The sequence below is a fragment of the Cornus florida genome, unplaced genomic scaffold (genome assembly GCF_030987335.1).
Source record: "Cornus florida cultivar Cherokee Brave unplaced genomic scaffold, ASM3098733v1 CherokeeBrave_3.0.0_Hap2_Chr08, whole genome shotgun sequence".
Lineage (NCBI taxonomy): Eukaryota > Viridiplantae > Streptophyta > Magnoliopsida > Cornales > Cornaceae > Cornus > Cornus florida.
Window position 1 is genome coordinate 81,561,666 of NW_026775578.1, and position 18,209 is coordinate 81,579,874.

At 33.2% G+C, this 18,209-nt stretch overlaps 1 protein-coding gene across 1 annotated transcript; it reads left to right on the forward strand.

The window, feature by feature from the left end:
- The first annotated feature begins 4,213 nt into the window (after positions 1-4,213).
- LOC132268198 (gluconokinase-like) lies at positions 4,214-6,813 on the forward strand. Its single transcript, XM_059768985.1, has 4 exons — positions 4,214-4,640; positions 4,809-4,851; positions 6,029-6,108; positions 6,240-6,813. Exons 1-4 carry the CDS (start codon positions 4,622-4,624, stop codon positions 6,641-6,643), a joined length of 546 nt encoding a protein of 181 aa, XP_059624968.1. The 5' UTR covers positions 4,214-4,621; the 3' UTR covers positions 6,644-6,813.
- Positions 6,814-18,209: the final 11,396 nt, after the last annotated feature.

Genomic DNA, 18,209 nt, shown 5'->3' on the forward strand with positions numbered 1-18,209 from the left:
CAAAATCATCAATGGATAAGATTGATTAGATTTCATTATCAAGGATAATGAAATCAAATCTGACGTGGTTCAACAAGTAATAATAATCCTACTATAACTAGAGGAGGTCAAAATGATTAAATCATATCCCGACAAATTTGGTAATAAATCTCCTATGATTTCGCACAAGCGGAAGATAAGGTCAACCATCGATTTCAGCGGAACGATTTTGATTCCAATCGACAGCCATAAATAGGGCATCAAGCCATTAAAGAAGGTACGACGTAAAAACTATTATTAATCCCTACCTTCTTTTTAGACCTCCGTGACTAATTTGATCGTCGGAGAGCTCTTGGTAGGCACCACACCGGTGCCGTCAAGGTTCATCGATCTTCTCCTCTCTTCCTTGCAGGAAAACGGTATCGTATCGGACTGCGCGAATTTCAGCCTCAACAATAGAATTTTATTTTCATATATTTTTTAAGTGTTTATAGTTTTTATTCATAAATCAATAGAAAACCTTATTTTGTTTCTTTTGAAGTGACAATTATTACTCTCTAGGGCATTATGGGCCGAAACTATTTTGCCTATTTTTTTATAAAACTATAAACAATTAAAAAAATATGAAAATAGTATAAGTTAGAAAATATTCATCACGTGTGTCTCTTACTAGTATAGATATATATATATGCATGAATAATTACTCAATTTACTACTTAGATTAAAATAGTATTAATGTTTCACGAGATTTACAACATGCATTTTAATGTGCAGGAGCTCATTGTATGGACGTAATGGGAGAATCGCCAAGTGATCCAGATTGGTTGGTGAAGCAACACGAGAGAGGTCGAGATCATTAAAGGATGGATCGCAAAGTAGTATGCTTATCTTTCATCCATAATGAAGAAAACAAAATAATTGTTCAGCATTTTGGTGTATAATAAGGATGTACTTGAAGTCACTAGGAAATTAAATAATGGTGATGTACAACAAAATTATTTATTATATGTATTCAACTAATTTTCATCCCAAAATCGTTACAAGATTATAAAATGTTATTTCTCGTAATTTTGTGGAGCATTTTTCTTTTTTGTTCTTAAAAAATTAAGGAAACACATATTTGCAACGTACTCTTAGAGCATCTTCAACCGTTGTGTATATATATATATTTTTTTTTGTAAATATGATGGGTCATAATAGATTAAAACAAAAAAATTGGATTATTTATTTTTAACTCTACAGGTTGTTTTATATCTTTTGTGTAAAAATATATCCCCCAATAACAATCAACTAGTATCATGTCTAACTCCGCATAATTTTTACAAACCTACTTAATATAAGGTTGATTCGTTAATGGAATAAGAAATAGGGAGGAAAAATGAAATATGTTATATGGCTGTGTAAAAAGGTTGTGCAAAATACACAACAACACTTTTATACATTGATGAAGTGTATCTTAACATACTGAACAGTGTATATTTTATAAAAAAAGACTATTTTAACATAATGTTGGAGACGCTCTTAACAAGATTATCTCAAATTGGGCAAAAAAAATTCTTATATTTTGTCATTTTATATTTATTTTTATTATTTTCAACTAATACAACTACCATTGGATTGTATAATCATCTTTATCAAAAGCATCTTACCAAATTTGAGGAGGACATTAATTATACAAATTGAATATTGTACCTTTTTGGAAATGGTAAAAGACTTGTATGTATAAAAGGGTTGATAGCTGATATTCTCTTAATATTGAATTAAGTAGTGAAAATTAGTGATGTTGATATCCCACCGCTTTGTTTATTGGTATTATCTTTTCTATTTTATTTTATTTTATTTTATTTTTTGTATAATTATACTTGCCTCATTTGTAGACTGTTCAAATAAAGAAATCTCTCCTTTAGTTTCAAATATAATACGGACCTCCCTTTTAGTTCAGATTCGAGAAACATTCCTTTCTCCGTCATGAAAATCTGACACTCTTATCTGTTAATGTCCTGCTCAAATTTACTTAAAACCCGAAAATATCCTTAGAAAGCTTTAAAAAACTAGTGTCCATATATTTTAACGAAACATTACAATGAGTGTAATAGTCATTTAATACGTCCGGATCAACCAGGGTCACTTGAGGAAAGACAATTTAATTCTATACACAAACATATAAATAACTCTAAATTATACTGTAATTCTCTATCTCTATTTTAAAATTTTATTTTATATATGTGTGCACGCGCGCACGCATTATAAGAAGATAAAGATTGGTAAAAATAAATAAATAAATAAAGATTATTACAATTACCTTCCTTATATATTGTCAAAAACACACTGGCCTCCCCTGTCGAAAATAAATTAGGAAAGGAGACACTAGAAGGTCTAGTTTTAGATTTGCAAATGAAGGTTGTGCTGCAAGAATGGGGGTGGGGAACTCCTCGGAAACCTTTAAAGGAACATGAACCCTTGAATGAAGATGAAGATGAAGGTTGTACCAATCAGAGTGTTGCATCATAGAATTAAATGCGATATTCTATTGACGAATTGCCCAAACGTCCTTATAAGAAGTGGGAGAAAGAACAATTGATAAATGAATTATTAGTCAATTTTAATGAAACATTTGCAAAAAAAAAAAATAAGGGATTGAAAATGACATCTTCAAATTGGGAAGATTTTAAAAATGCAATTTTTAACTTGATATTTCAAGTAGTTTTATTTTATTTTTTTGTTTGGAAGTTAAAGCAACTAATAATTAATGAAATGGGGATTCGAACTTGGGTATTCCACCGTAAGCATTCCACTTTTTCTTTTCTTTTTTTCCTGACAATTAACACCCACAATGCACTTAGGAGTGACTCAAATTCTATCAGATTTTGGAGGAGTATAGCCGCCAGTTGTACTTTTGCAAACCGGTCAAACTTATTGAAGAAGTGAAGATCTAGGTTCTGGAGGAATCTAACCGGTAGCACTCGCTTGACATGTGCGGGATTTGTTTCCTTATTTGAAAAATTGCTAACCTAAGTTGTTCCTTTGTAATTAAGGAATATGTCTCTTAATAGGATTTTATTTTTAGAGTTGTGATGGATTTGGTAACGTCTTGTTACACTAGGTATGAAAATCCTTGTTAAGAAGAAATGGGTTAAAAACTCTATAAATAAAGGTGGAGTTGGGTGGAAAAAATAGAGAGAAGACAAATGGTTCCAGTATGTCAGGAGAGGAGAGCAGGTGGGTGTAGCGTAGCCTTATAATAAGTGCTTTTCTCTTAACCAGAAATCAAGAGCATGTTTTCTCTGAGCTCAAAAAAAGCCAGTGAGGTTGACTGGTATATAGACTTCTTATGGCAAGGGTTGCGTGTGCATTCTCTTCAGGTTGTAATTCTGTTTTCTTTGTGGACCTTACAGGAGCTTAACAAGGATTTTAATTCAGATGGGGCACAGTTAAAAAATAAATAAATAAAAAATTAAACTAGCGTTGATATAACACGCAAAAAGTAATTTTAAGAAGAAAAAAAAAGTTGAGATATATTTGAAAGAAAAAAAATTAAAGTATGATTCAAAAAGAGAAATTTGACTTTTTTAAAAGAAATTTAAGGAATTTAAAGAACAAAAGAAAAAAAAAAACAGTTAAAGATAATTTTAGAAATTAAAAATTTAGGAGGAGCATGATATATAATTTTTCATATATACTAAAAAAAAAGATTACAAATTAATTATATATATTCTATTTACCAATTCAAAAATGACTTTGAAATTTAAAGTACAAAAAGATGAATATTATTTAACAATCACGTTTCACCTAAAATTCTTCCATACCAACTCTTATGGGCAATTTGTCAAGCAAAATGATTTATATGTTGAAGGTTGTTTTAGAAATTGAAATGGGTATGAAAATTCGTAGTACAGGGCTTGCTGTTTTTGCTGCATTCTCATTTTGATAAACTAATCTTGTTGTTTTTGCCGCATTTTCATTTGGTATTTTTTCAACCTTGGTCAAACAGTGACGATGGAGATGAGTTTAAATTGGGTATTAAGGAGATGGGTTTGAATGGAAATGGTATATATGAGATGGGTATAATTGTCAAACAAAAATTTATTTAATAGTAAAATGACTTTTAGAAAGTACACTCATCAAACAACAACAAATTAACAATTTTTTTTGGTTGAAAATTGGTGTCACCACCTAATACCATAGAGTGTATTAAGGGAGTTTTTTTTTTTTTTGGGGCCTGGCAAAGACAAACAAGGCACAAGGGACCCGAAAACAACCAAAAACAGCCAACACCCAACATCGCCACAGCAAAAGGGATGACAGAACAACCAAAAACCAGCTAAGACCCAACATCTGCCACAACAAAAGGAATGACGGAAGTAGGAAGAGAAGACAACAGCTGAACCGACCCAAGCCCAGACCTCGAAAGAGCTACCAAAGCATGCCACCCGATTTATAAATATATATTTATATATTTATAATTTATATTTATACTCAGTATGCTCACATTGTATTTAGTCCATCTTAGATCCCCTAGATGGTTTTTTGACTTTGTTTCCGTGTGTTACTTGAATACAGATATGGGCAAGGACTAGTTTCCTCACCTATCATTTGTCATAAATTGAGGCGGCTTTAAATCTTCCTCACCCTTCAACCAATTATGGCTTCTGATCTCAAAGGTTCTTCTTTTTCTATTTCTTTGTTAATTGAGTTGATTACTCAAATACAACTTCCTATCTGTGTCTCAATTCACAATTTTCTTCTCTTTATTGCACACGTTTCCCTTCGTTTCTCTGTAATTTGTGTATGGATTGGATTATAAATTTCCTTCTTTTTTTCATTTACAGGAACAGCTGTTGTGATTATGGGTGTTAGTGGCGCTGGGAAATCGTGAGTTCTTATAAACCCCCCTCTTAAATTGTTTGATTTGGAATCCTTTTTATTAAAATTTTTTTTTTTTTTTTTTACGTAATATAATCATCTTATACGTGTTCTTAGCTGTCTTTCTCATTTTCCAATCAACATTCCTCTGGTTTTTTTTTTTTTTTTGGTGAAATTATTCTTTAACTGACATAAAAAAAGAATAGGAAAATAATTTCTTGCTGACCGGTGTGCATGGAATTTATCCACACCAAGCGTAATGACTTTTGGATACCAAAAGAACGTAGCAATTATATCCAACAGTCATTATGCATAGTGTGTGTATATAATAGATTGGTTTTGTGTGTGTGAAACCAAAGACCCTTTCAACGTAGTGACCTTGTGGTACACAAGGTGGTGAGGGATACCTTGGATGTGTGCAATCACCACAAATCACACATCATTTAAATTCAGGTGTATTTATGTTCGAGTTTACTGTTTACACCAGTTTACTGTGCCACGGGTTACTTTTGGGTGTATTTGGTTGCTATATGAACAATGAACTTGTCATAAAACTTTTTGTTGAAAGAAATTAGAAATGCTTCCCTTTCACACGCTTTCTACCGTTTTATACAGAACTATACAGCAAGGAGAAGTTTTAAGTTTTCTTTTCAGTATAATTTCTTGCTATTTTTCCTTTTTTGTAATTTGTTTCTCTAAAAAAGGGATCCTAGCAGGCTGAGAGAGGTAGAAGAAGCCTGTAAAATCAATAACAAAATTGTAAATGAGCTTCTGCGGTCAATACCAAAAACTAGCAGCTTCTAGCACAACGCAACCATATTCACCCATAAAATTGGATTGGATTTTAGCAAAATACTTAAAACGGCTTTAGTATGCTGTATTTTTTTTTATACCATTGAAAAAAGAAAGGAAAAAAAAAAGATGCTTCCTTCCCATCAAGTGGCGTATAATTATTTGTTTGGTTTAGGTTTTGAGCTGATAAAATATTATCTTCATTGTTGCAACCTTTCATAAAGGTCCCCTTCTTTCAAGGAACTAATTTCTAAAAAGACAATAACCGGCCTCGGTGACATGATATTGGATTAAATACAAAGATTATTTTTTCCTTCGCATTTCTTTGTTTGTTTACTTCCAATAATTCTAGTTTCTTCTTATGAAATCATGTGTTGTGCTTGTACTTCGACAGCACAATAGGTGAGATGCTAGCAAAAGTTATAAATTGCAGTTTTCTTGACGCGGATGATTTTCACTCTCAATCAAGCAAAGGTAATAATTGATTAATTTTAGTGATTTTATTTAGAATCGGAGTTTTATTATTCTGCTAAAAAAAATTTCATTTATTTTCTTTTTCTTGTTCAACTTTTTTGAATTGGTGATTTGTGCAACAAAAAAGACAGAAAAGATGCATAAAGGAATCCCTTTATCAGAGGAAGACCGTACTCCATGGCTTGAAACGCTACGAGATGTCCTAAGAGCAAGCTTAATTGGTGGAGAAAATGTAATTCTTGGGTGTTCTGCTCTGCAGAAACGGTACAGAGAAATTCTTAGATCTGCTCACACAAACTATGAACCGGGAAGCTATGTTTCTGTTGTGAAGTTTGTTTTGTTGGATGCTCGGGCTGAGGTTCTCTCTGCTCGTCTAGAGAAAAGAGCAGCAGAAGGGAAGCATTTCATGCCTGCTTCGCTCTTGCAATCTCAACTCGATTTGCTTCAGATTAATGAATCTGAGGGGATACTTAAGGTTGATGCTACATTAAGTCCTCAGACAATTGTGGACACCATAAGAGCTTTGATTTTCTGAAGCAAGAATTTACCACAGGTGAGAATTTGTTACCATATTAAAATGATTTTTTTTCCCAAGGATCATGTTGAAGTGGTGTCTTTGGTTTATTTAATGTAGAAAATGAAAATGATTCCTGAGAAATAAATACTTTGATGAATTTGATCCTAAAATCCTAAACTTTGGAGTCATTTATCTTGTCTCGAGCATAAGAAATATTGACTTTGTTAAAAGCAGATTAATGAAGGAGAAAATCATATTTTTTTTCTTTTACAAGTCCTTGTGACATAAATTCTGAAATATAGGCTAATTTTCTCCACGGTTCAATCTTTCATAGAATATGCTAATTCAACACCGATTGAAATGGCCATCAATGCTTTTGATATGATCTCATTGTCTAAACAAAACAGCTGAACTTGCTGATTGATTCTTGATTTAAGCAGAAATTATGAATGTTCACGAGCAATGATAAACAATTTTGAATCCATAAAGTTATGAGATATATTCGCGGAGAAAATTTGATGTTGTGTTCATAATTGAATAGATGATTCTACTCTCTTCATTATATGTATTTATAATGAAAGAATAGCCTAATGATAAGGAAACTAACTACTGTAAAACCTTATAAGGGAAATGACCGGGTCCTTTACAAGGGTCGCGATACCAAGTCAAGCTTGAAGAGTTGTGAATTTAGGAGGTGGCCAAGTTTTACATTTATAGAAAGCCACTACTACCTTTCTCTATATAAAATATAGATAGGGTGAGTAGGGATCGTCCCAATGGATTATACGTGTTGGAATTTCAACTTCAACTCTAGCGTACCAAATGATTGCAAAAAAGAATTAGGTTGGTTGATTAAGCTAAATTGAATTCAACTAAATAAAATAATATGAAGTAAACAAGAGAGAGAGAGAGGTCTTGGGGTGTAAAGATCACCACCAAACAATACTATTCCTAACCATAATCAGGTGACTAATGAGGGAAATGAATGTGTTGCAACAATGTTGTGTGTGTAAAAGACATTCAATTGGTAAGGGTGACTCAACAAGTGCAAATTGTCTCAATCAACATGTGTGAGGCCATAATACATCTATTGGTAGAGGAATATATTGTCTAAACATCATGTGAAGATAACAAAATAACAATTCAAGTCATTGAACCTTTCATTAAGCTCATAGTCTAAGCAATCCATAAGGATGATTTAGTTAAACATGCATTATCTAAATATCATGTGAGAGGTACAAAATATCTATTGGGAGAGGAATAAATTGTCTAAACACATGTGAAAGATACAACATATCATAACTAGTCATTAATCATTCATTAAACTCAAAATTCCATTATACCACAATATTAGAGCATATGCTATTTGGACTCACAAGCATAGAACATCAAACATCAAGAGTAGATTATCCTTCCATCTAACATTACACTACCACTACACTAAATCTACACTACTAACATGAAAATAAAGCTATCTAGACTAGGGGAGAGGCACAAACCATCAAGAATAGGCATAAACCATCAAATGAACCAAAATAGCATTCATTAAGCATATCATCTTAATAATCTCTAGATCTATAACATCAATACACATAGACATGCATCAAAAACACTAAATCTAGGGATAAGCACATGAATATTCTACTCTAGCATACATAGACATATGGATAGAATAGAATAGTCAATTGGAAGCATTAAACCATACAAACCATGAAATAATCAAGATTTATATATACATGAATATCAAGATGTATCATACAACACTAATCCCTCAATAATACACAAGATTAGAGTATAGAAAGCATGCTTGGGGCTAACTCTAGCCCCAAGAGGATGTCTAGCCACTCATGGTAGTGATGATCCAACCCTCAAGGGCTAACTCCATGGCTGCTCCTTGTTGGTGAAGATCTCCTCCAATGGTGCTCTAGCTTCCCTCTTTCCTCCTCTCCAAGAAGAGCCTCCAAGATGATTTTCAATGTGTGACAAGAGACTCCCTCAAAAAGTGTATCATATTCCTTATATAGGTAGGTCAAATACACCCCATGATAAGCTGTGGTCGTGCAAGGCATATTCTCCAATGATTGGATGAAGGACGAAATAAATGAGCTGGACTTTAACTTTTTCTCGTTGGAGGAAGTTCGATTGATCGAACCTTAACTTGGATCGATCGAAAATGGGTTCGATCGATCGAACTGCATCTTGGATCGATCGAAGTGGTCTGACTCCTCCGGATAATGACAAGGCTGGGATATTTTCAAGATATTTATGGGGAAAAAGACAAAAGTTGTTGGTAGGCGTACAGCTGTGGATAAGATCAATCATTTGAATAGGACAAAATAGGATTCGATCGATCGAAGGTGATGTTCGATCGATCGAACTTGGAATTTTAGCAAAGGCCAAGGTTGGATCTATCATGAAGTACTGTGATCGATCATAGATGTTCGATCGATCGAACTCTAAGTTGGATCGATCGAACTTTTCAGCTACACAACTTGATTCCTTTTTGCTCCTTTCTTTCTCCACTTTGCTCCCTCCTTTGGTTTATCTCAGGATTGCTTCAATTAAGCTCTTATTTGGCTGAGTTAGCTCAATTTTGGGATTAGTGCCTGAAAATATAAATAACACGTAATAAGTCTAAAACGGCAAAGTAAGATAGATAAAAGTACTAGAATGCTTAAGCTTAACGGGTTTAAATGCGCACTTTTCAGTGCTCATCACACCCCCAAACTTAAATATTGCTAGTCCCTAGCAATGAACTAAGAAGTAAATGAATGAAATAAACAACTTTACAAGTATAAACTGGAAAGCAAGTAAAATGATAACACCATTTTCGTAGGGAACACGATTGCATTTAGCATATGCAACAAGCCTTTTAAACCCCTAGGTTACCCCTAGTGGACGAGTAAAGTCTCGTGAGGGTTTCCAGAAAGGATACCCACAAACATTAAGCTCATTCTTTCAAAAGAGGCACCAATATTGCAAACAAGCTTTGGGAGAAAACTACCTCAAGTATGCAATTTTTCAACCGTTTCTAAGCAATCTCCCAAAATTTCAATATCAAGCAAGCAAGTATGGTCCTCCACATATCAAGAAAATGATCATGAAAATCGAAACAAGTCTAGAATCCATGTGAGAGATCTGGCATCAAGTGTGTTGCTATCTTAGCCAACTAGAGAAGTAATCACATCCTTACCCTCAAACTAGCACACAAATCTAGTACCGATCATCAAGATAAGAGAGTGAACCTTTTATTAAAACTTTATTGTTCTAGGTGCGTTTATTCTTTTCACTCATTTTCTTCTTCTTTATTATTTTTATTTTTTTTATTTTTTTTATTGAGGATTAAAGATGGAAATATTGTGCAATGTGTTGATCTCTTAAGCTTTCTAGAAGATTCATGTAGCGAGCTTTAGGTCAATGACTCCCAAACCAGATGGCTTTAGGGCATTAGGTGTTAAAACACCCCTACGGACTTACAAACTCAAATCAACTAGGCTACAAATCAAGACAACAACCATCTAATCATTTCCTACTTCTCGCCTTTTGGGAGAAGTCCTCACTTTTATTGCTTTTGCAACTTTTTTTTTTTTTTTTAAATCAATTATTAACCTAAAGTTTGGGCCCTCCACCTTTCGGCGCGAGAAGTTCACTGCTTAATAAGGCAAGAATCCCGGCTACTCAATGAAAAGGGGTTGTCATCCACCTTTATCAAGAATGAAAGCTTTCAATGCACTACTAGCCCAATTGGGATATAACCAATTCAATAATCAACAAAGCATGTACCCCACAAATGAATGCTAGTGTGCACCGGTGCTAGTGTAGAATCCTAAAATGAATCTCAAAACAATCACAAATTTAGGATGATGTGGACCACAAATGCAAGCAAGATATCAATCTTTTGAAAAATTTACTCCTAAATGGCATCCTCAAGGCATACAAGGAGTATTGGACTCTCAAGTCAAGCAATTTTTAAATTTTAAGCAATATAGTCCTCAAAAGATCAAAATCATAACTAACATCAATCTCAAATCTCAATCATGCATTTAAAGTTCAAATCTTAAGTATAATGCAACAAGACACCTTACCCCCAAACTTAAACCGCACATTGTCCTCAATGTGCAATGAGAACAATGGAAAAAAAAGTGGAAAGAGTATACCGTGGTGGTGTAGACATGAAGCCCGGTCATGATCCAATTCGAAAGACATCTCCCCCAAACTTGGAATCAACAACCTACTTGAATAACCACGCTAGCAAACTCACATCAAATATCAAATGGGATAAGAATAATCAAATCAAGCAGTCTAAGGCAATGTAACACATGATGCAAGAGAGATATAAGATCAAGCCCTAACTAAAGCATAAAGTATGCATGACTACACATAAGGGCACAATGATGAATCTTTTTATATTTTTCATTTAATGAAAGCAAGTATATACAAAATGCAAGAAAAACAAAGAATAAAATGCATGAACAAAATATAAAAAGAAAATAAAATAAGGCAAAATGTAATGAAAGAATATGTTCAATGTAAGAAATGAAAAATAATATGTGCAATGCAAGAAATGAAAAGGAACATGTATAATGCAAAAAAAATGGAAAGAATATGTACAATGCAAGTATATACAAAATTTTCTTACTTTTTGTTTTTCATTTTTTTTTTTTTAATATATATGTGAAAACATGCAAAGAAAAATGAAAAATGTAAGAAATATGCAAAATGGGTGCTAAGTTTAACGTCTCTAGCAAGACGGAATGCTTCTTTGAAAAATCGTCTTATTTTTTTATTTTTTATTTTTTTAGACAAAACAAATATGTACACAAATAAAAAAATAAATAAAAAGGCAAGTAAATAAAAATGTAAGAAAATAAGGAATGCAAAGATTTTTTTTTTTTTTGATAAGTTAGAAGAATTAAAAATTAAAGTTTAACAAAATATTTTTGGATTTTTGGAAATAAAATAAAATAAAATAAAATAAAAGAAAAATGTTTTTGGGATTTGAGTTTTTTTTTTTTTTTTAATTTTAAATATTTGAAATAAAAATAAAAAATAAAGCTTAGAAATAAAAGTAAAAATGAAAATAAAATAAAAATCTTTTTTGAATTTTTGAAAATAAAATAAAATTAACAAAAATATTTTTGTGTTTTTAACAAATTTCCAAAAACTTCTTTTTTTTTTTTTTTTAGTCAAGAGAGAGAGGTAACTAGATGAAATAAAATAAAATAAAAAAATAAAATAAAATAAAAAAATAAATAGGAAAAAGTCAAAAAGTGAAAGGGTCAAAGGGACAAAGTTGTGATCGATCGAAGATGAAGTTCGATCGATTGAACATAGCTGTGATCGATCCGAGATAAAGTTCGATCGATCGAACATGTAAAATTTTGGAGATCCCGAGAGCATGCATTTTCAGAATTGAAACATGTCCAAAATTTTTCTAAGTGTTGAAGCTCGAGATCAATCGAACTATAAAGTTGGATCGATCGAATGTTCTTTGATCGATCGAAATTGTAGTTGGATCGATCGAACAGTGAAAATCCTGGAGATCCCGAGAGCATGCACTTTCAAAATTGATGAAAGCTCAAAATTTTTTTCTAAGTGTTGGGACTCAAGTGGAGTTCGATCGATCGAATCCATAGTTGGATCGATCGAAGAACAATTCGATCGATCGAAGGTGCTCTTGTAATTGATCGAACTGGCACCAAATGCCTAATTTTGAACTAAAAGTGCAGAAAATCCTATGCTAAGCCCCAATGATGGTAACAAGAATGAAAATTTGAAAAATAGATGGAAGAATGTACACAATAATGAAAAATAAAAAGAAATGAGGGAGGAATAGAGTTATGAAACTCTACGAATACTAGTGTTTAACGTCTCTAGCAAGACGTTAGGTCAACTCACTAATCAAATGAATCAAAAACTGGATATGAAACATCCTTATTGACCCTCTTTTCACTTTTCTCATTTAATGTCCCACTTATGACAATAAAATCATCCTCCAAAAGAATGACTTGAAAAGAAATAAAAGAGATGATATTGTTCCTTTCATCCACGGTCTTGAAAATAAAATCAATCATGGTTAGGCTTGCCTCTTTGTTGTGTTCTTGAAACACATTCAAATGATCATCCATATTGATAATTGGTGAGGCATTGTCTTTCAAAGACTCATTTGGATTAATAAGAAACACCCTCTCTTCATCCCTCTTCTCCTCCTTATAAATTACCATTTCCTCACCTTCTAAGTAAGCTAAGGAGTCCATTAGAGAGTTTATTTCATTTTTAGAGCTTTTAAAGTCAAAACCACAATTTTTATACATTTCCAAAAGACACTCCTCAAGAGGGTCATTAGAGATAATAGAAGGAAGGCCCTCTTCAACAAGTTCCTCCTCCTTCTCTCTTACCTCAAGTGTGGTCAACATCTCCTCACTCTCTAGAGTAGCCATCTCCGAGATAAAATCATAATCAAAACAAGGAAAGTCCTCATTAATCATGTTATGTTCTATTGGATTAGTCACTAACTCATTTGCCACTTCCTCCTCTATACAAGATAGAGTGCTAGGCATTAGCTCACTTGTTTCATTCTCCTCACTCTCATTATCCTCATCTATATACATTGAAGTTCTTGCCATTTTTTCATTTGCCTCTTCCTCTTCCTCTTGATGAGAAAGAGTATTTGTAATTTGTTCAACTTGAGCTTCTAAGTTGGCTAAAGTTTGAGAATGAGAATTAATAAGTAAAGTGTGTGAAATATGCACATCAAGTAAAGCTAACACTTTTTCTTCAAATCCGGGTGAATACTTAGAAGGTGGTGGAATTGATTCATCATAAAATGGTGGTGGAGGGCAATAGTTATAAGAAGGATTAAATGAGTGATCAAGTCCATAATAAGATGATGCATGAAATGAATTGGACTCAATCTCATAAGAATTAAAATGTGATGGAGGAGCATAAGGTGAAGGGATGTAATTCCCCCCCAAACTTGGATCAAACAATTCCTCCATTCACAATTAAAACCCAAATGCAAGAAAAAATTGGCCTCAACAAGGGCCTATGCTTGGACAAAAATTTAGCAATAAAATGAGCCTCAACAAGGGCTATCACACGCATACAAAGAAGTGAAACAATTAAAATACAAGAGTTCCAAGAATTGCTCACAACGGTCCTTTAGCACTTCAACTCCAAATTTAGCTTTTAAGCTCCAATGATTGCTTTAAGTTCCAAAGTTCGCCTTCCTTGTAGTCAAGTACCTAATTGAACAAATAATAATGAGAATCAAGAGAAAAGAATATACAATGGAAAATAAAATAAAAATAGAAACAATCTAATGAACACTATTGTCTAGTTTAATTCCAATAAAACCGTTAATCCCCGGCAACGGCGCCAAAAACTGACCGGGTCCTCTACAAGGGTCGCGATACCAAGTCAAGCTTGAAGAGTTGTGAATTTAGGAGGTGGCCAAGTTTTACATTTATAGAAAGCCACTACTACCTTTCTCTATATAAAATATAGATAGGGTGAGTAGGGATCGTCCCAAGGGATTATACGTGTTGGAATTTCAACTTCGACTCTAGCGTACCAAATAATTGCAAAAAAGAATTAGGTTGGTTGATTATACTAAATGAGCTAAACTATAATAAAGCAATGCAATAAGATAAAGAGTAAGTACGAAGGAAAGGTCTTGGGGTGTAGAGATCACCACCAAACAATACTATTCCAAACCATAATCAAGTGACTAATGAGGGAAATGAATGTGTTCCAACAATGTTGTGTGTGTAAAAGACATTCAATTGGTAAGGGTGACTCAACAAGTGCAAATTGTCTCAATCAACATGTGTGAGGCCACAATACATCTATTGGTAGAGGAATATATTGTCTAAACATCATGTGAAGATAACAAAATAACAATTCAAGTCATTGAACCTTTCATTAAGCTCATAGTCCAAGCAATCCATAAGGATGATTTAGTTAAACATGCATTATCTAAACATCATGTGAGAGGTACAAAATATCTATTGGGAGAGGAATAAATTGTCTAAACACATGTGAAAGATACAACATATCATAACTAGTCATTAATCCTTCATTAAGCTCACAATCCACATACAATACAATATTAGAGCATATGCTTCTTGCATTCAAAAGCATGGAACATCAAAGAACAAGCATGAATTGTTTCCCCAACTAACACTACACTACTTAAAAGAGAAGCACAATCCATCAAAGAATAAGTATGAACCATCTAGAGACATAACAAGAGCATTACATTAAGAACTTCATATTTTGACAATCTCAAGATTAAAGGCATTAATACACATAGACATGTATCATTAACATTAAATCTAGAGGTGAGCATCTACTCTAGCATACATAGACATATAGATAGAGAAAATGATCAATTAGAAGCATTAATCCATAGAACTCAATGAATAATCAAGATCTTAATAAGTTCAAGAGTCAAAATATGCATTACAATACAAATCCCTCAAAATTACACAAGATTAGGTAAAGAAAGCATGTTTGGGGCTAACTCTAGCCCCAAAAGGATGTCTAGCCACTCATGATGATGAAGCTCCAACCCTCAAGGGCTAAATCCATGGTGAAAATCTGCTCCTTGATGATGAAGGTCTCCTCCAAAGGTTGCTCTAGCTTCCTCCTTTCTTTTTCTTCAAAAATAGCCTCCAAGATGATTTTCAATGTGTGACAAGAGACTCCCTCAAAAAGTGTATCATATTCCTTATATAGGTAGGTCAAATACATCCCATGATGAGCTGTGGTCGTGCAAGGCATATTCTCCAATGATTGGATGAAGGATGGAATAAATGAGCTGGACTTTAACTTTTTCTCGCTGGAGGAAGTTCAATCGATCGAACCTTAACTTGGATCGATCGAAAATGGGTTCGATCGATCGAACTACATCTTGGATCAATCGAAGTGGTCTGACTCCTCCGGATAATGACAAGGCTGGGATATTTTCAAGATATTTATGGGGAAAAAGACAAAAGTGGTTGGTAGGCGTACAACTGTGAATAAGATCAATCATTTGAATAGGACAAAATAGGGTTCGATCGATCGAAGGTGATGTTCGATCGATCGAACTTGGAATTTCAGCAAAGGCCAAGGTTGGATCTATCAAGAAGTACTGTGATCGATCATAGATGTTCGATCGATCGAACTCTAAGTTGGATCGATCGAACTTTTCAGCTACACAACTTGATTCCTTTTTGCTCCTTTCTTTCTCCACTTTGCTCCCTCCTTTAGTTTATCTCAGGATTGCTTCAATTAAGCTCTTATTTGGCTGAGTTAGCTTAATTTTGGGATTAGTGCCTGAAAATATAAATAACACGTAATAAGTTTAAAACGGCAAAGTAAGATAGATAAAGGTACTAGAATGCTTAAGCTTAACGGGTTTAAATGCGCACTTTTCAGTGTTCATCAGGAAACCTAATATCAAAAGGAAACTAACATTTAAGCATAAACCTAAAAATAAAGTTTGAAAAAAATAGAGTAAGAAACTTAACCAATAAAAATTACTAAATATAACAATTGAGAGCAATCCGAGTTCGTTCAGGCAATGAACAAAAATTTCGAAATAATTAACAGCTAAACGATGTATTTCGGTCGAAAAACGGCGTACATCACGACGTAGCAGTGAGTCTTGCTTGTTAGACCATTTTTAGCCCAAAAAAAAAAAACAAAAAGTGAAAAACAGACACTTCGGGAACGGTTCAGAAAATCTGTCAGCACGCCCGTTTAGCCATTTAGCAATTTAATCAGGCTATATTGGCTTCAACAATCAGTTCTATGCTTCTTCTACCTTCTAATATGAGGATAATTGCTCAAAATTGTTAGTAAATTCATTCTCTTAATTGAAATTGCTTCATGCGTCTCATAATTTGCATCACTTCAATAATATATATCATCATAACTTCTCTGACATTAAGGATAGTTACTCAAAATTTATATGGGAATTCATTCTCTAAAAATATAAAACTCAACTGCTACATTCTTATCATTGTTTGCATCACTTATAACATCACTAGCCTTGCATCCAGTCATATGTATTGGTTCTACTTGTGGTTGAAGAAATGGTTAAGCTGCATTTTGCACTATGGAACATTGATTTGGGAAGTGGATGTTAGATCTTTGGTCCCTTTGAATGGAGCAGTCAAAATAAAAAATAAAATAAAATTAAAACTAAAAAAATAAATAAAAAATGGAATTTTGTTAAGCATAATCTTGTAGTGTGTGCTTGTTGTTGATTGATAATTAAGTGGATATTTTAAAAAAATTGTCCGTCGTTATATATTATTTCTTGTTGATGATGCCCAACTAGTTATCAATTAAAAGAGAAACATCACTTGAAATTATTGCTAATGTTAAATGTGTTGTGTGGAAGTTAAAAGGACAAACCCAACTTAGTGTGCGAGGCTCCTACCATCGCCGGGGTTTGAAAAGGGCAAGATATATGCAGTCTTTATCCAGGTTTGAGAATAGTAAGATATTTGCGGAGTGGTTGTTTATGTGTTGTTGTGTGGAATCTGATTTTCGAATTTGATTAGAAAATACTAGTTTTACTATAAATGAGCTATTTAAAGCTTTCATGAAGGCTGGGAAAAAAAAAAAAAATCAAACTGATATATATATTTTTGGTAACAAAAAATCAAGCCACTTTAGACTCTCCAAATGGTTCACAAAACAAAAAAAAAAAATGAAGAGCAGACTCTTTCTTGACTTCTTCGTTGATCTTGGGACTTATGCTATATGTGGTTGGAGGGATGGATTGAGGAGGGATAAATGAAGTTTTTCGTATTTGGTTGGAGGGAAGGGAAGAGAGGGAGGAAGCAGGAGTGATGAAGTATACCTCCTTTCTTTAATATTTTTCTATCGGCCCAATTTTGGGAAAGGGAGGAGAAAAAAAGTGAATAACTACCTACAAATATACAATTTCCAATTTTAACCTTTTCAAATAATTCAAATGAATATCTACCCTTTATTATTTTATACGGGGGGTATATTGGTATAAAATATAAAAACTCTCTTTTTATTCCTTCCAACCAAAAAAAAAAAAAGAATTCATCTCATCTACCCTTTGCTACTATCTATCCATTAAACCAAATAAAAAATTGGAGAGACATTTTCCCTTCCATAGAATTCCTCATCCATCCGTCCCCATATTTTTTTCATCCATTTTTTCATCACTCTAATCAAATGAAGTATTAGGTCTGCAGAGGCATGTACATATTATAGAAAGGTGAACAAAACATTGTTTGAAATTGCCACCAAATTTCAATTTATTTTCCAATTAACACAATCACTGTTCTTATAACCAAACAATTTCAAACTAGCAAGTGAAAAAACAAGATGAAACTTTTAGTGAAAAGGACCTCATCAATTTTTTTGTGACTTGTCAATTTCTCTTTTTTATTTTTTATTTTTATTTTATTTTTATCATTGCGAAGGCACAAAGGTCAAGCCAACATATAGAGGCAAAAGTCAAGCCAGATAAAGGTATACAAATCTTGAAGCAAAACAAGAAAAAATGGCGAACAGATTCCAAATTTGTTGAGAACAAAAGCCAAAGCTCAAG